At 45.8% G+C, this 19040-nt stretch overlaps 1 protein-coding gene and 1 pseudogene across 2 annotated transcripts in view; one reads left to right on the top strand and one right to left on the bottom strand.

The window, feature by feature from the left end:
* The first annotated feature begins 743 nt into the window (after positions 1–743).
* Msh2 (mutS homolog 2) overlaps positions 744–19040 on the top strand; it is a 60668-nt gene continuing 42371 nt past the window's right edge. For both annotated transcript variants that reach the window (XM_028892925.2, XM_028892917.2), the window contains exons 1-6: positions 744–1040; positions 5214–5368; positions 7373–7651; positions 10101–10247; positions 14017–14166; positions 14763–14896. In XM_028892925.2, the coding sequence (XP_028748758.1) occupies positions 830–1040; positions 5214–5368; positions 7373–7651; positions 10101–10247; positions 14017–14166; positions 14763–14896 (1076 nt within the window). In that variant the 5' untranslated portion in view covers positions 744–829. The remainder of the gene's footprint in view (positions 1041–5213; positions 5369–7372; positions 7652–10100; positions 10248–14016; positions 14167–14762; positions 14897–19040) is intronic.
* Positions 13122–13569, bottom strand: LOC114709240 (annotated as a pseudogene).

Below are 19040 nucleotides of genomic sequence, written 5' to 3'. Positions count from 1 at the left end.
CAGGTAGATGAGGCTGGCCTTGAACTCACAGAGATCCGCCTGCCGCTGACTGCCTAGTGCTGGGATTAAGGGCGTGCGCTCCCTCACCTGGCTTCCAGTGTGTCTTTTGAATAAATCAGCCAACGGATGGATGAAATGAGAAACTGGGTTCGTGGGAGGCCGTGGGGAGTAACCCTGAAATCTTTTTTTTTTTTTTTTTTTTTTGGTTTCTCGAGACAGGGTTTCTCTGTGTAGCTTTGCACCTTTCCTGGAACTCACTTGGTAGCCCAGGCTGGCCTCGAACTCACAGAGATCCGCCTGCCTCTGCCTTCCCGAGTGCTGGGATTAAAGGCGTGTGCCACCACCGCCCGGCCCAGTAACCCTGAATTCTTAAGGTAGGCTGTTTACTTGTAAAGGAAGAGCACGGTGAGTGTCTGTCACACGGCTAAGACTGGGTTGAGGATAAAGAATAGCTGTTCTTGGTTTACAAGTTGTTTGGGTTTCACTCCCGCGTTTCCGGTCACTCGATGACCCCGCCTACCCGAGTCACCCATCTACCTGGGAACGCGTGCGAGCATTGCGGCGGCTTGCAGGTCCGCCAGCCCCCAGCCTAGCGAGCATGCGCAGTAGTTAGAGTCCCGGAGAAGGCGGGAAGCCAGGGGACCCGTTCGCTTGTGATTGGCCACCGCGGTAGACTCCCGCCCGCCGGCCGCAGCGCTGCGCGCTGATTGGGCGACGGCGCGGGGGCCGGCCGCGGCCTAGCGGCGAGGGGAGGGGTGGCGGGAATCGACCCGGCGGGCGCAGGGTCGCGCTGTGTCTTCGGGGGGATTTCGTGAGGAGAGGTTCGGAAATGGCGGTGCAGCCGAAGGAGACGCTGCAGCTGGAGGGCCCGGCCGAGGCGGGCTTCGTGCGCTTCTTTGAGGGCATGCCGGAGAAGCCGAGCACCACGGTGCGCCTCTTCGACCGCGGCGACTTCTACACGGCGCACGGCGAGGACGCGCTGCTGGCGGCCCGCGAGGTGTTCAAGACCCAGGGCGTGATCAAGTACATGGGGCCGGCAGGTGAGGGAGGGCAGCCCGCGGCGGCGGCGGCGGCAGCGGGACCGGCTCGGGGCGGGAGCGCGCCGGGCCGCTTTGCAAGCCCCGAGGCCCCCGGCCGGAGACCTGCGCGCATCCCGCCCCCGGCGGGACGGCGGCGCCGCTGCTCCCCAGCGCTCGAGGGGTGGCTCCGGGTGCCACGCGTTTCGTGTATTCCCACCCATCACCCCAGAGCGGGGTGGGCTTGGCTAGGCCCGGAAGAGCTCCTGATAAAACACCGCCTGGCCCCGGCTGTCCTCGAACTCCCGACCCTCCTGTTGCAGTCTCCAGAGTTGATAGGGTTGAAGTCGCGCGCCTCCCTGCTGAGCTCTAGATCTCTGCAGTCAGCAGTATCGGAGGGAGGAGTGGCGGGCGCCTTGGGAGACCCCTTTACGTTACCCTCATTTTGCCAACATAGCATCATCATCATCATTATTATTATTGTTATTATCATTATTTTACCGTCCCGCTTGAGACCCTTCGATGCAGCATTGTTGAACGGTAGCATGGCTCAGTGGTCAGAACCAGGGGCTTGTCTTGGAGCTGAACTGCCCAGATTTCAGTTGCACACCCCCCACCCCCAACATGCGCACACCATTTGCTGTGTGCGGTTGGGCTAGTTGGAAAGCTGTGCTCGGAATTCATTGTTTTCTGCTACGTAGCATCATCTGCCCCTCAAAGAATGCAGACCTCACTCGTAGCCTAGGTAGATAATCTAGCCCCCCCCTCCCCCCATTGCCTTTTCTTTCAATTATAATGAAAGAGCATTCTAGGACACTTTGGAGTTGTGAGTTCTAATTCTTTTTTGTTTGTTTGTTTGTTTTTTGGTTTTTCGAGACAGGGTTTCTCTGTGTAGCTTTTCGCCTTTCCTGGATCTCGCTCTATAGACCAGGCTGGCCTCGAACTCACAGAGATCGCCTGCCTCTGCCTCCCGAGTGCTGGGATTAAAGGCGTGCGCCACCACCGCCCGGCTCGAGTTCTAATTCTTAGGCTGTCCATGCAAACAATGTTGGAGACCAAAGATAGCCTTATTCTTCTGCTTCTACCTGGCCAGTGAGGGGTGTGTAGTATGTGTTTTTTGTTAGACAGCTACTCCTTATCTTGAGGAGTCAGACAGACAGGAGTCAGACAGACAGACACACACACACACACACACACACACACACACACACACACACACACGGAATTCTGTGTCCATTATTGCTCATTTCCTCCCACGGTCTTCCCAGCCCTTAGCACTAGTTTATTTTCTTTCTCATATGCTTATCCTGGGATGTAAAATGGAAATTAAGTCACATTTTCTCTTTGTTTCCAAGCTTATCTGTGTTATCAGCATTTCATTCCTTTTCGTTGCTAAATAATTGTATGCATTTCCCACGTTTTATTTAGCTTTTTTTTTTTTTTCTTCGAGACAGGATTTCTCTGTGTAGCTCTGTGCCTTTCCTGGAACTCACTCTGTAGCCCAGGCTGGCCTCGAACTCACAGAGATCCGCCTGGCTCTGCCTCCCGAGTGCTGGGATTAAAGGCGTGCGCCACCGTTTCTTTTCTGTCCACACTACCTGGCACAATTGAATGCAAGCGGCCATTCCAAATTATTCTCAAGAGAATCTTGGATGAATTTGAGTCTGTTCCTTCTGGGCAGAACATGAGTAGTTATCAGTTCTGATCATTTGTTTCATGGCAGAAAGATCCATCCTTTTCCCTATAGGGTTTGGCTCCTCGGGAACATAGAGTACGCACAGACAAGCCCTTCGGATGCTTGTCAACAGGTGTGCATTGCCGGTCAGTGTGTCACACATGCTCCACCTTCTAGAGAAGTGACATCTTCAGTGAACAGCCTGATAACTTTTTTTTTTTTGAGATATGAGCACTGTAACCTAGCACAGGATGGCCTCTGACTTCAAACCTGCTGCCTTAGCCTCCCTGCCTGGGAAGTCTGTCCCTCTGTGATGCTAGGATTAGGAGAGGAGAATCACCCCATTTACCCCTTCACTCCCGTTCATTAGAAATCACACCTCACAATGAGTTCCTGTTAGTGAAAAGACCAAGAAACATTTCTCTGGCTTCTAGCTAGTGACAGGGAAATACTAATTGCTATGCACAGTAGTTAGGCGAAAAAACCCAGAAGCCAGGTTGATCTGTGAGATCAAGGCCAGCCTGGTCTACATAGAGAGTTCTAGAACATCTAGGGCTACATGAGGAAACCCCCGTCTCAAAAAACAAACAATAAAAACTCTAACTACGGGGCTGGAGAGATGGCTCAGTGTTTAAGAGCACAGACTGTTCTTCCAAAGGTCCTGATTTCAATTCCCAGCAACCACATAGTGGCTCACAACCATCTGTAATGAGATCTGGTGCCCTCTTCTGGTGTGCAGGGATACATGCAGACAGAACACTGTATACATAATAAAAAAACAAAACAAAAACAAAAACAAAAACCTCTTAATTACAAAAAAGAACAGGGCTTGTATGTCTGAGAGGGCTTCATGAAGTGATGAGCCTAACCAAACCGTTCTGCCACGTGCTTGTGGAGTAGCTCAATGGCCGTCCCAGAATTAAACCAGATCGTTTGTGTTCTCTCCTGCAATGTTTTTGCTGGTTAGACTTAGCATTTTCTTTTCTTTTAAAGATTTATTTATTATGTGTATATTATATACAGTGTTCTGCCTGCATGTGTCCCTGCAGGCCAGAAGAGGGCGCCAGATCTCATTACAGATTAAAGGCATATTCCACACCCAGCTCTCTGAGAACTCTGTGTAGGAAAATAGATTACTCATCACCAAAAGAGGGCGGTAGCCTGGCAGTTTATTAAAATCACACGTGATAAAATTGGATTTTAGAACTTTACCGTGTTTAAGAGTTTGATAAAGTTTATCACACTCAACACAGTGGGAGCCTGAAGCATTTCCAGGGCTCTTCATGAAGCAGCTCGATGCTGAAGCGACTGTAAATCACTACACCTATCTACCAGCACATGGAAGCCAGTGATGGACTATTGGAACCGACTCCGTGGGTGTCAAACTTAGTGATCCGGAATGGTGTGTCTGCTGTGGGATTCTATCACGGGGAACACAAAGCTCTGTATTGCGGGTCAGTGCAGACCGGAACTGCACCTGTGCCTGGACACTGCTCTGGGGCAGTGCTAGACGGGAGGCCTTGCTCCCTTGTGTGAACTCTTGAATCCTGGGTGGTTCTCTGACTAGGTCACGACTAGGCTTTGTTTTGTGTTGTGTCGCCGAGAAGCTAACCCAGGAGTCACAGGTGCTGCTGGACAATGCTTTAACGATGAGCCACTGACCCCAGCCTTAAGCAATTTCAGGGTTTTTTTTTTGGGGGGGGGTTAACTATTTATTTATTTATTCATTCATGCATTTATTATACAGTGTATTTATTATGTATACAATCTGCATGCATGCCTGCACACCAGAAGAGGGCACCAGATCTCATCACAGATGGTTGTGAGCCACCATGTGGTTGCTGGAAATTGAACTCAGGACCTCTGGAAGAGCAGCCAGTGCTCTAACCTCTGAGCCATCTCTCCAGTCCTAGCAATTTCATTTTAAAGAGCTCCAAAGTCCTTCATAAATTTCTTTATTTTTAATCATCTCTTTATTTTGTGTGCTGTGTGTATGGGCATATAAAGTGTAATAGGTGTGCAGGATTGGTTTTTTCTTGCTCCACGAGGGTGCCAGGGATTGACAGATCACCTTAGTGGCAAGTATCTTTAGTTACCGAATTGTCCCATGGTTTTTTTTTTTTTTTTTTTTTTTTTTTTTTTTTTTTTTGTGAGACAGGGTTTCTCTGTGTAGCTTTGCGCCTTTCCTGGAACTCACTCTGTAGACCAGGCTGGCCTCGAACTCACAGAGATCCGCCTGCCTCTGCCTCCCGAGTGCTGGGATTAAAGGCGTGAGCCACCCCCACCCCCTTCCCGTGTTCATTTGTTTTGAGACAGTATCTTGCTCTTGGGCCAGGCTGCTCTCCTGATCTGAAGTGATCCCCCTGCCTCAGACTTCCAAGTAGCTGGACCTGTAGCTGTGCTCCATCGCACCCAGCTTGTGGTGGTTGTTCATTTACCGGTTTCTTCTGGAGGCTTGAACATTTGTTACCTCGAGTCCTCATCTTTAACATTTAATTCTGTTCATTTGTTGTTGATTTTAGGGGCCAAGACCCTGCAGAGTGTTGTGCTTAGTAAAATGAATTTTGAGTCCTTTGTGAAAGACCTTCTTCTGGTTCGTCAGTACAGAGTTGAAGTTTATAAGAATAAAGCCGGAAGTAAGGCCACCAAGGAGAACGACTGGTACTTGGCATTTAAGGTAATTACTTGACTTTATATATTTGTTTTAGAAAGTAAAAAAAAAAAAAAAAATCAGGTGCATGTTTCACGAGATGAACTAGGTTGTGATAGCAAAATTCTTTGGAAAAATTTTGATACAGTGGGTTTTTTGGTGTTTTCCAGACAAGTTTCTCTGTGTAACAGCCCTGGCTGTCCTGGAACTCTCTTTGTAGCCCAGGCTAGCCTCCAACTCACAGAGATCTGCCTGCCTCTGCCTCCCGAGTGCTGGGATCACAGGTGGGTGTCACCAAGCCCGGCTTAGTGTTGGTTTTTAAAAGTTACAGTTTAATCACAGTTTAGAAGTTCAGCAGTTCTTATAAAATGTTTCTGAACACTGAGCCTTGTCTCTCACTGTTCCTAAAATAAAACCTGTGGATGATAAGCTGAACCTAAATATTATCAAACAAGGGGTTGGTTTCACTCTTTTTTTAATTAAAAAATCTTTTTTTTTATGTTAGGTCTGTCTATCTGAAATTATTTTTTTTTTTAATGTTTGGTCGGTCTACCTGCCTGTCTGTCTGTCTGTCAGGGCACCAGTTTCGTGCCTGTTGTCAGAGGAGGCCAAGAAGAGGGTGTTGGGTCCCTTGGGACTGGAGTTACAATTGTGAGCTGTCTGCTCTAACTAAACAGCCAGCGGTCTTTAAGCTCTGAGACGTCTTTCCACCCTCCAGTTTTGTTTTGTTTTTTTTTTCCTTGGGAGACAAGGTCTCACTATGTAGCCCAGGCTGGCCATGTGCCTAACCAAGCCTCCTGAGTTCATGGATTAAAGGACCCCTCTTATGTTTTATTTTATTAGAAACAAGCTCAGTGGGCTGGAGAGATGGCTCAGAGGTTAAGAGCACTGACTGCTCTTCCAGAGGTCCTGAGTTCAATTCCCAGCAACCACATGGTGGCTCACAACCATCTGTAATGAGATCTGGTGCCCTCTTCTAGCCTGCAGGCAGAATACTGTATATGTAATGTCTTTTTTTTTTTTTTTTTTTTTTTTTTCTTTTTTTAAAACAGCTCAGTTTATCGGCAAACTTCTGGTCATATTGCCTCAGTTTCCTCTGTGCTGACATGATTATGAGGATGCTCTGCCTTTCCCGGCTTTGATTTTACTATTTCTGAAGGATGTCAAGCAGGGTTTTTTGTTGTTGTTGTTTTAAGATTTATTTATCTATTATGTATACAGTGTTTTGCCTGCCCGCCAGAAGAGGGCTCCAGGTCAAAGTATAGACGGTTGTGAGCTGCCATGTGGGTGCTGGGAATTGAACTCAGGACCTCTGGAAGAGCAGCCAGTGCTCTTAACCTCTGAGCTACCTCTCCAGCCTCTAGTTTTTATTGTCCCTAATGTCTCTTTTATAACTACTACCTTTGTGTCTTTGTATGTACATTTCTCACTGAAGGTGTAGAATCAAACAAGCCTAGAATGTTCTTTTTGTTTTTTGGTTTTTTTGTTTTGTTTTGTTTTGTTTTGTTTTGTTTTTGAGGTATCATCTTTCCCTAGCCCAGGCTGGCCTTGAGTTGAACTCTGCCATCCTGGTGCCTCAGTCCCATGCGCTGGGCTGGGTGGTTTGAAAATCACTATTGGCAGAATGATTTTTAGATGTCCTAAGTGTTACACAGGCTCCTGGAGCCAGGCATGGTGACTCAGTGTGTCTAAGGTAGGATGGTGTCATTATTCTCAGGCCAGGCCAAGCTTCAAGAGAAGCCCGTCGGATAGAAAATGGTAACTGCGGCCTGGCGGCGGTGGCACACACCTTTAATCCCAGCACTCAGGAGGCAGAGGCAGGCGGATCTCTGTGAGTTGGAGGCCAGCCTGGGCTACAGAGCGAGATCCAGAACAGCCAGGGCTGTTTGTTACACAGAGAAACCCTGCCTTGAAAAACCACACACGTTTTGTAAGAAAACGTAAAATTTATCAAGTTTAAATAATTTATTCACTAGCAAAAATTTTAAATATGTTCAAAACTTCTTAAAAATTGCTTTTACTTTTGTTTAGGCTTCTCCTGGCAATCTTTCTCAGTTTGAAGACATTCTGTTTGGTAACAATGACATGTCAGCGTCCGTTGGCGTCGTGGGTATTAAAATGTCCATGGTCGATGGCCAAAGACAGGTTGGAGTTGGGTATGTTGATTCCATCCAGAGGAAGCTGGGACTATGTGAGTTCCCTGATAACGATCAGTTCTCCAACCTTGAGGCTCTTCTGATTCAGATTGGACCAAAGGAATGTGTTTTACCAGGAGGAGAGACTTCCGGTGACATGGGGAAACTGAGGCAGGTAAGGGAATCCAGTCTAGGAAAATCCTTAATACCCCTTTCCTCATATTTCCTGAACCTGGGACCTCTAGAATGCTAGGCAAGTGCTCTGCCATTAAGCTGTGATACCAGCTGATGACGCCTGATTTGTGGGAGAAGAAATAATTTAAATTCCAATTACAATAATGTTTTATTTTGAGGACCATCTTGATATTTAACTTTGAAAGAAACTTGGAATCATTAATGTCATCAGGACAATGTTTGTATAAGACTTGCTCTGCCTTAGATCTTTTCCTCTTTTTTTCTGTCTTCATTAAAACAACAATTGCTGTAGTAAATATTACTGTACTTAGCATGATTTATCAAATAAATAGCATATAGTTATTTAGGATATATTTATTTTGCATATTTTTTGGGATCTTGGCCAGGAACATGCTAAGCAGGTACTTACTGTAGCACTGAGCTGTATCATTTCAGACCTAGAATTTAATTTAATTTTTTAAAAACATTTATTATGTATAGTGTTCTGCAGGCCAGAAGAGGGCACCAGATCTCATTACAGATGGTCATGAGCCACCTTGTGGTTGCTGGAATTGAACTCAGGACCTCTGGAAGAGTACCCAGTGCTCTTAACCTCTGAGCCATCTCTCCAGCCCCAGTTTTTTTTTAAGTTTTTTTGAGTCAGTCTTACTTGACAGACCAGGTGAGCCTAGAACTCAGTCATCCTGCCTCAGCATCCTGGGTTCTGGGATTACAGGTGAAGGCCACCACCTGTGGCTTCTGATTTTTATTATTTAACCTTCATCAAAGTTTTGTTTATGTCATTTGTGTGTGTGTGTGTGTAGTTTATTCCTATTTTAGATTTGCGTAGGATAGTGTCTCATGTAGCCAAACCTGGCCTTGAACTTTAAAAAAAAAAATTGATTTTTTGTTTGTTTGTTTATTTTGTTTTTTGAGACAGGGTATCTTAGGGTTTCTATTGCTTCTGTTCCATTGTTTCTATTGACCAGACCATGACCATAGCAACTCTTACAAAGGAAAACATTTAATTGGGGCTGGCTTGCAGTTCAGAAGTTCAGACCATTATTGCGATGGCGGCACACAGGCAGCCATGGTGCTGGAGAGGTAGCTGAGGATTCTACTTCCAGATTGGCAGGCAGCAGGAGGAGAGAGACACTGGGCCTGGCTTGAGCATCTGAAACCCCAAAGCCCACCCCCAGCGACACACTTCTTCCAGCAAGGCCACACCTACTCCAAGAAGGCTGCACCTCATAGTGCGACTCCCTGGTGACCGAGCATTCAAACACGTGAATCTTTGGGGGTCCGTCTTATTCAAACCATCATACAGGGTCTCATTGTGTAATTCTGGCTGTCCTGAAGCATACTATGTAGACCAGGCTGGCCTCGAACTCACAGAGATCTACCTTCTACCTCCCAAGTGCTGGTATTAAAGCTGTGCACCACCACTGCCCAGCTAAAAATTTTGAGTGTTTTGCCTGCATGTGTGTATGTGCAGCACATGAATGCCTGGTGCCCATGGAAGTTAGAAGAAGGCATCGAGTCTCTTGGAACTAGAATTACAGGTGGTTTTGAACCACCATGTGGGTGCTGGAAATCAAACCTTGGTCTCCTGGGAGAGCACCCATTACTCTTAACCACTGAGCCATCTCCCCAACCCTGGCAGGTACTTTTTTTTTTCTTTTTCCCCTGAGACAGGGTTTCTCTGTGTAGCTTCGCGCCTTTCCTGGAGCTCACTTGGTAGCCCAGGCTGGCCTCGAACTCACAGAGATCCGCCTGCCTCTGCCTCCCGAGTGCTGGGATTAAAGGCATGCGCCACCACCGCCCGGCGGTAGGTACTTTTTTAAAGGGATGTTCTATATACTAATTGTATAGTCCAACCTGGCCTGCCTCCCGAGGGCTGCAGGTGTGTACTACCATGTCTACCTGATTACCCCCTCCCCTCCTACAGCAATACTGGGCATTGGTAACGTTTCCAGCATGCCAGGCAAAGTTCTCTATACTGAGCTTATCCCCAGCATCTCTCTCTCTCAGAAAGGGTCTCGCTCTGTTATTCAGGCTGGCGCCCAGAGCTTGCTACTCAGTTGTCTCAGCCTCTTCACTGCTAGGATTAAAGGTGTGCATGACCACACCAAGTAAGCACCTGTTTTTGAAAGTTTATTTTCTCCTAACTTGAAAGTTGAATTAATAGTTCGTAGTTTTTTGTTCCTTTGTTGTTGTTGTTTTTAATGAATGACTGGGTCTTCCTGTGTAGCTCTGGCTAGCCTGGAACACCCTGTGAAGACCAGGTTAGGCATCTACCTCTGCCTCAGAGTTCATAGATTTAAAAGATGTTCCTAGGGACATGTATAGTGACGTCATCCAATCTGTCCTAACTTTCTGTTTGCTAGTGTTAGGATTTCCCTTTTCTCATTGGTTTCTTTGTACTGATTTGAAATGTTTCCTGTAAACAGGTTGTTCAGAGAGGAGGGGTTCTGATCACAGAAAGAAAGAGAGCCGACTTTTCCACTAAAGACATTTGTCAGGATCTCAACCGGTTATTAAAAGGCAAGAAAGGAGAGCAGACCAATAGTGCTGTCTTACCAGAGATGGAGAATCAGGTATGTGGGTTACAAGTATGAGTGCATTCATAAATCAGGACAGTGACATTTTAAAAGGCTAATTTAGTCACTTTCAAAAATTGCCTTCATTTATTATGTGTGTGAGCACATGTGTTGTTTTTAACAAAATCTCAAATCGGTGGATTTTACCAATAAAGACTCGGGAGCCAGATGCTGGGGTCAAAGCCTGCTAGCTCAGGCAGAGAAAGCACCCGCTGACCTTTCTCTCTAGCCGACATCCCAGAAGCTCCTGCTTTCTCCTATGCCGTCTCAACAAGAGTCCCCTGACCCCCTACTCTGTGCTTTTGGTTTTTTCTCTAATATCCTGTGTTCACTTCCTGGCACCTGGTTGCTGCTCCCATCTTGACCTATGGTTGACTTGATTCAATCCCATTTACAATAGTCAAGGTGTGTCCTAGGGCTGAGCCACACCACACTAAAAACGTGTTTTTCCAGTCAGTAACACAATTTCAGGGTTCACAGTGTGATCATATGTCCTGCAACACACATGCTCATGTGCATTCATTCATGTGCACACACAGCAGCATGCAGCTGGCAGTCAGGGAACAGCCTTGAGGAGTCAGTGTTCTCCTGTCATGAATCCTGGGGATCAAACTCAGCTTGTCAGGCGTGGCAGCAGGTTCTTTACTGCAAGCCTGTCTTGTTGGCCCACACTTCTGTCACACCTACCTTGAATCCAAACTACATTAGTGATACTGTTTGTTCTATGTGCAATAAACTTTGTGGAAAAACCCAAGAAAATGACTAGAGAAATTGAAACATAACCTTACAGTATTATATTTAAAGATTCATTTTTAATTTTTGTCTCTCTGTGTGTAGGGGTATTATGCTGCCCTTGGAGGTTAGAGACATGGGCTTCCCCTAGAACTGAAGGATATAAACCACCTTATGTAGGTGCTGGGAACTGAACTTGGGTCCTCTGGAAGAGCAGGACAGGCTCTTAACTGCTGAGCCATCTCTCCAGCCCCTCTTCTTTCTAATTTAATTAAAGACGTGGTGGCACACACCTTTAGTGCCAGCACTTGGGAGGCAGAGGCACGTGGATCTCTTGAGTTAGAGGCCAGCCTGGGCTATAGAGTGAGTTCCAGGACAGCCAGGGCCGTTACACAGGAAATCCTGTCTTGAAAAACCAAAACCAAAAAAAAAAAAAGGAAAAGAAAAGAAAAAAGAAACCAGTGTGGCCAGGAGATGGAGGCAGTCTGAAATATATATTAAGTTGGAGGCCATCCATGGCTATATGAAATTGCTTCAAAAAACCAACAAGGATGAGTAAAAATCCCAGGAGTTAGAAAACGATCTTCCTTACTAAAAATGTAAAGAAGCTTGTAGAGATTTAGAGTTTTCTGTTTTTGTTTGTTTGTTTGTTTGTTTTTTAAAGACAAGGTCTTAGTATATAACCCTGCCTGGCCAGGAACACACTATATAGACCAGCCTGGCCTTGAACACACAGAATGTCTCCCTGTCTCATAACCAAAACAAAGAATGTTGATGTGTGCCTTCTGGTGACATAAGGGGAGATTCTTTAAACAGCTCTCTATGTTAATTAGTTTGATGTAGGCAATTAGATTATTATTATCATATAGGAAAAATAGGTGTATTAAAATGAATCAGGGTTTTGTTTGAGAGGGTTTCATACAGGCCGGGCTTGAATTGGTGATATGGACAAGGTTGATTTTGAACTTAGATCTTGCCTTCATAGCCCGAGTCCTGGGTTTGTAGGTAGGGGCCACTGTGTCTGGTTTGTTGGATATATTTTATATATTACTATTTTGTGTTGGTGATTGCTTGACTTGAGTGTGGAGGTGGGAAGACAGCTTTGCTCCAGTTCTACTCAGTTCATCAGCCTTGGGCTGCAGGTGGGAACACTGACCCAATAAGACATCTCACTGGCTCTCAAGTATATTTTAAATCAGTATTTGTCACTATTGGATGTCTTGAACTTCTTCTTACTGTTTTATTTTTTTATTGTATATTAGTAACGTAGAATATAAATTTTTTTATTTTATATAATTAAAAGGTCCATATGATAATTTGTAACTGAAGTTCTTACAGCTTAATTGTTCTTAACTAGCATCTATGACTCAGTGTCATTCGGACTCTCCTGTGCTTCCTGCCGATGTGATTTTAGACTTCCTTACCATCTTCATGTGCATAGGGCGCTCTCCTGCTTCTGACTTCTGACAGTATAGTTTGCCCTTGTTTGTTAATTAAATGATTTATAGGGCTATATTTTTATGTCTTTTTTTTTTCCTATTTTGTTTTTAGAGATGGGGTTTCTACTTTTATGTATACTGCTGAAATAAATATTTTTTTTTTAATAAATGAGAGCAAAATAACAAAGAGCAGTATTTTAGCAGGTGTAAAAAAGCAGCCTGGTGGTGGTAGGGTGGTGGTGGTGGTGGTGCTGCTGCTGCTGCAGCACACCTTTAGGCCCAGTGCTCAGGAGGTGTAGGTGGGCTGATCTCCTGAGTTGGAGGCTAGCCTGGTACAGATCGAGTCCCAGGACAGCCAAGGCTACACAGAGAAACCCTGTCTTGGGAAAAGAAAAAAGTTGTAAAAAGGCAACATTAACAAGACTGAATACTTGGCCTGTATTACAGATCAGAAATTGGGGTTTTAATTATATAAAACTGAATCAAATTTTGTAACCTAAAAAATTTACTTATTAAAACTACACTAATACTTCCGTAAACTATGCAAAGAATCCACACATATTTGTTTATAGAATTGCATGCCAGTCAGTCCAGCTCCTCTGGAGGGAGTTCCCGGCATGACCTCATTCATCTGTGAGGACAGGGAACAGTCCTTGTTTAGACATACACCGTCATCTTGTCCAGCATGAGCTGCTCTTCACTTGCTGATGGTTTTCTTCTGCGCATGTGCACGTCTAGTTTTGTGCATCTTAGACCGTACAGTTCCCTTCCTCATGCACCAGCCGTTGGAGGTGGGCTAGGGCCGTGAAGATGGCCTCTGTGGAGGGTTTCCTGGTAGCCCTCTTCCATCATACCTGGAATCAGATGAGCTTCCATAGGCTCTTCTTCTCACATCTTGCTGAAGCAGAATTTTGAAAAGAAAAGCAACTATGAATTCTGCTATTCCCCAGAAGAAAATCTGTTACAAAAGACTGTCTCTGTGGGGACTGATTCCAGCTGTCCTAACACTTGTCCATTGGCGATGTAAACCATCTCCCCTCTGGTCCCCATTCTAAGCGACTGGGAGTCTACCTTTCTGAGACAGGGAATCCCTGTGTATCCTTGCCTGGCCTGGAACTCTGAATGTAGTCCAGGAGGACTTAACAGTCCCCTGCCTCTCAGGTGCTGGGAATAAAGGCTGTACGGCCGTACCTGGTGGGTTTCATTTATATATATATTCCTGCGTGTGAGCGTGCATGTCTGGTCATTGGGGCGCCCCAGCGTGTATGTGGAGCTCAGAGGACAGTCGGGAATTCTTTCTGCTCTGGGTTCTAGGGCTCGAACTCAGACTGTGAGACTCGGGGAGCAGGTGCTTCTACCCGCTGAGCTGTCTCACCAGCGTGGGAGACAACCTTTCACTTTGTGTTCTAGATTTGCCCCTCATTTGCTATGTATTCCAGGCTGGCCTCGAACTCTGGCTCTTCCTGTCTTGGTCTTCAAGTACTAGAATCCAGACGCACACCTCCGCGCCCAGCTCATCTTATTTACCTTCCTCGTGCATTTCTAGTCTCTAGTCTGGGTGATGGAAGGATCTTGTGTTTTGAATGTGTTTCTAGGTTGCAGTTTCATCATTATCCGCAGTCATCAAGTTTTTAGAGCTTCTGTCCGATGACTCCAATTTCGGACAGTTTGAACTGACGACTTTTGACTTCAGCCAGTACATGAAGCTGGACATGGCAGCAGTCAGAGCCCTCAACCTTTTCCAGGTAAGAAAGACAACAAGAGTCAGAAACAACTGAATAGCCAGGCGGGGGTGGCACACACCTTTAATCCCGCCCTGGTCTACAGAGTGAGTTCCAGGACAGCCAGGGTACACAGAGAAACCCTGTGGGAGGGGGACGGACGGACGATGACACGGACCGAATAATTAAAAAAAAAAGTCCTTCCCTCCCCCCCAAAAAAACTTCCCTTTCACAAATAATGATCTATTTAAGGAATTTGTATTTTGTATCATTATTGTAGTTAGACTAGATCAGTAGTTTTTAATTGTTGTATTTGATTTCTAATCTCAAACAGCATATATATTTATACTTGTCCAGTCTTTTGGGTAAATTTGTGTTACAGCAGTGCTTTAAGGTTCTATTTTGAATTTGTTTAAAAACTCCAGTAATTATGAGCAGTTTAGCTGAGGGCAAACTGCATATTTAAATGTAGATTAACAGGTTTTACCTTAGAGACATTTTTGTGGGCAGTTCTTGGTGTATATTTGGAGAATAGTATTCATTATTGTTCCCCAATTCTATTTCATGGCATAATAAAGGCTTTGCTGATGAACGTTTTTATGCTATTGTTTGTGTACTAGGGTTCTGTTGAAGACACCACTGGCTCCCAGTCTCTGGCTGCATTACTGAACAAGTGCAAAACTGCCCAAGGACAGAGATTGGTCAACCAGTGGATCAAGCAGCCTCTCCTGGACAAGAACAGAATAGAAGAGAGGTACGGCATTCAGTGTGTGCTCTCCCTGCCTTTCAGCGGTCCGCTCTTAACCCTGCGTGGTGACGCCGCTTACTCTCTTAACCCTGCGTGGTGACGCCGCTTACTCTCTTAACCCTGTGTGGTAACGCCACTTACTCTGTTAACCCTGCGTGGTGACGCCGCTTACTCTGTTAACCCTGCGTGGTAACGCCGCTTACTCGGTCGGATAGCCAGTTCACACTCGTTTTTCTTTTCATTTTGTTCTGTTAGGGGTCCTGGACTGACCTTGAACTCAATATTTAGTTGAGGGTGAATTTAACCTTTAGAAAGATTTTATTATGTGTATGGTGTGTGTGTGGCGGCGGGGGGCTGATAGGTGTGGAACACAAATCTGTAGGATCCATTCTCCTTCCACCTTCATGTAGATTCCCGGGGTCAAACTCAGGATAGTCGGGTTCTCAGCGAGGGCCCTCGCCCCTGAGCCGTCTCTCTGGCCTGACTCTGAACTTGTGATCCTCCTCCTCCTCCTGCCTCATCTCCCAGGCCCTGGCATATGTGAGGGCCACCCTCGGTTTGTCTTGTGCTGGAGGTTGAAGCAATACTGGAAACTCCTCCCAGGGTGTTGTGCTGAGCTCTGTCTCTAGCCCAGCTAACTTCTCTTGGTGTTATAAAAGTTCTTTTTATTTATTATCTGTGGGGGAGTGCAAGGGAGGGCGGAGGACAGCCCTCTGGGGTTGGCTTTGTTGCCTCCTTTACAGCTAGCCTGTGTGTGCCGTGAGGAAGGAGAGGGACAGCACTCGGTTCCAAGGATTTTAATAATTCACCACGTAAGCGGGTCGCCTATAGGAGCGGGGCTGCAGGACGAGGACTCGCCAAAATCCCGAACATTTGTTGCTAGGTTACAGTTAAAATTTCACCAGTCAGAAGTTAGAGATTAGGGACTTCCCTTGTGTTTCCGTCATTGTCAGCGACATGCAGTGCAGGCCTTTCAGTCCGTCCAATCAGATCCGTGGGTTCCTTCTGGGGTTAGGATCAGCCATGATGTTCCTAAAGAACTGAAGATGCGTAACGACTCTTTCTATGGTTTAGGGAGGAGGTCGATCAGCCTTTGGAAAGTTCTCAGTCCCCCTAGGGCTTAGGAACCTGAACTGTATTTCACCCTGCAGGTGGAATGGAGTCTGAAGTCAAAATGGCAGTACTCAGGCCAAGGTGCTTTTGCCTGCTCCCTTCTTTCTGAGAATTGAATTCAGGTCCTTTTTTTCTTGATAAGCCTTCTTACTGGCCACAACAACTTTTCTTTAAAAGATCAGACTTGCTGCATTTAGATTTATCTATTTTATGTGTATGATGTTGTGCCTGTGTGTGTATATGTCTGTGTACACATGTGTGCCTGGTGCCCATGGAGGTCAGAGGAGGGCATCAGATCCTCTGAGACTGGAGTTACAGATGGTTTTGAGCTGCCGTGAGGGTGCTGGGACTCAAACCTGGGTTTTCTTCTAGAGCAGCCAAGTGATTTTAACTGAAGATCCGACTCTCTATCCTTTACTGGTTTTAAAGAAATGACAGAATACAGTTGATTTTTGAGGCAGAGTCTCATTATGTAGGCCTGGCTGGACTAGAATTTGATAATGTAGACCAGGCTGGTCTTGAACACCTTAGAGGTCTTCCTGCCTCTGCCTCCAAAGAGCTTGCATCAAAGGCATGCACCATCACAACCAACCTTGTTTCATTTCTTTTCTGCCCCCCACCCCCACCTCCTTTGGCTTTTTGAGAGAGGGTTTCTCTGTACCCCCTGGCTGTCGTGGAACTCACTATATAGACCAGGCTGGTCTCAAACTCACGGAGATCTTTCTGCCTCTGCCTTCCGAGTGTTGGATTAAACGTGTGTGCCACCACTGCCTGGCGATGGCTCTACTTCTTAATTAGCTTGTTGGCATAAGCCATCAGCTTCTGTAAGACCTCCTGGTCCCAACCTCCCTATCTTTCTTATTTCCTCATCCCTAATCTTCCTCCACAGGACCCTGTCACTGAAGAATGATCCAGGTCATAACTGAGGGTATGTGCGTGCATCATGTATGTGCAGGAGCTTGAGGATATCAGAACAGGGTGTCGGATCCCCTGAAACACGTTATAAGTAGTTATGAGCTGCTCCGTGGTACTGGGGATCAAAACTGCGTTCTCTGGAAGAGCAGCCAGTACTCTGGACCACCCTGTCACATCTCCAGACTCCAAGAATGCTGCTGCTTTTGAAAACCAGATGTTGGGCTGGTGAAAGTCTCCCTGCTTCATTATCTTGGACTATGGGGGTCCAGCCCCTTGATAGTCCTCTTCCAGGGTCCGGGAAGAATCTACAACCATCTGATAATTTTTTTTGGGGGGGGGGGTTTCGAGACAGGGTTTCTCTGCGTAGCTTTGCGCCTCTCCTGGAACTCACTTGGTAGCCCAGGCTGGCCTTGAACTCACAGAGATCCGCCTGGCTTTGCCTCCCAGTGCTGGGATTAAAGGCGTGCGCCACCACAGCCCCGCTTAATTTTTGATGAAAAGAAATGACTCTATGTACAGGAAACTCCTTAGTCCACACTTTATTATTTGGTGTGAGTTCTCTCTCTACACAGCTTCAGTTCTGTTCTCATGCCTAGCTCCTTTCTTGCCTGATTTCTCTCTCTATTTATCTGCTGCTGCCCTCTAAGTTCTATCTTAGTTCTCTTGTCTTAATTCTGCCTCATCTAGGTCCTTTTCATCTTGTTCTTACCCAGCTAGTATTTCCCCTTCTGACTCTTCCTCATCTTCCATCTCTTCTACACGAACTCTCTTGTCAAAATCCTCCTTATTCCTCCCTGTTCTCCTCCATCTCTCTGTTCCCAAGTCTCTCAGAGTCTAGTTATAAACAATAGCAGTCCTCTGGTGAAGCAAGGTCATTAGTCTTGAATTCTTTTTTTTTTTTTTTTAACTGAGAAAAGAGTGGTTTATTTAGTTCTATAAATAACATGGAGTTAACATATAGTGTGAGATGAGGAGGTTGTTTTTGTCTGAGAAGGTCTCTCTCTGTAGTCTCGGTTAGCCTGAAACCCAGTATGTAATTCTGCTGGCTTCCCACTTCTTCAGCCTCCAGTGTGTTGGGAATACAGTGGGAGCCACAGTGTGTCAGTATAGGTTCTTATGTGATGTACGTAGAGTCAGCTCTGCCAGAACTAAAGGAATCATTCTTCCCTCAATTAGTTTATGTCACTTGTTACATTTTTTGTTCCTTCCCTTAGTGTCTTTGATCCCCCATTTCTAATTTTTTTGTGCGTGCGTGCGTGCGTGCGTGCGTGCGTTGTGTAGATCAGAGGACAGTTTGCAGGAGTCACCTCTCTCTTTACCACGTAGGTCCCAGGGATTGAACTCAGGTCATCGTACTGAGCAGCAGGTGCCCCTACCTGAGCCATCTTGCTGATCCTATTTTGCTCTTCTGAAATTTGAAAGACATAATAGCTTTATATGGAAAATTATTTTTGTTAAGAAAAGCTGTGACTGTGCTTTTTCATCTTTGGCTATTCTTTTTTTTTTTTTTTTTTTATGTTTTTTTGAGACAGGGTTTCAATGTTTCAAGTGCTGGGATTAAAGGTATGTGCCACCACCCAGCATCTTTGGGTATTCTTGTGTTTATTGAAGGAGGGAAGAGGTCTTGAATACAGGCTTACAGCACAATGGGAGAACCCTGGAGGGCAGAAGTTCCCTACCGATGTTTTACAATCTTGCATCTAAGCTGTTAACACCCATTATGCAGGATACATAGACAAGGAACTTCCCTTAAGCATTCAGGAAGGTGAAATCCAGGAGGGAATTAGCATAGGGAGGATATCAAGGTCAAGGTCAGCAAGCAAGGCAACAGTTACCCAAAACGGGGGCCAGGGCCCTACAGGTCCCCCTTTTACTAATAAATGAGCTTCTGACTTAGGTTGCATGGGACGTCAGCAGGTCACCTTACCCGTCATGGAGACATCTTTGGCTATTCTTAAACATTCATTTTTATTATCTGTGGATTAAAAGTAATGTGGGTTGCAGTTGATTGTTCTTTGCTTTATATCTAGTATCCACTTATGAGTGAGTACATACCATGTTTGTCATTCTGGGTCTGGGTTACCTCACTCAGGATGATATTTTCTAGTTCCATCCATTTGCC

This window comes from Peromyscus leucopus, chromosome 22 (assembly GCF_004664715.2).
Source record: "Peromyscus leucopus breed LL Stock chromosome 22, UCI_PerLeu_2.1, whole genome shotgun sequence".
Classification (NCBI taxonomy): Eukaryota; Metazoa; Chordata; class Mammalia; order Rodentia; family Cricetidae; genus Peromyscus; species Peromyscus leucopus.
This window is presented reverse-complemented; position numbering and strand designations above follow the sequence as displayed.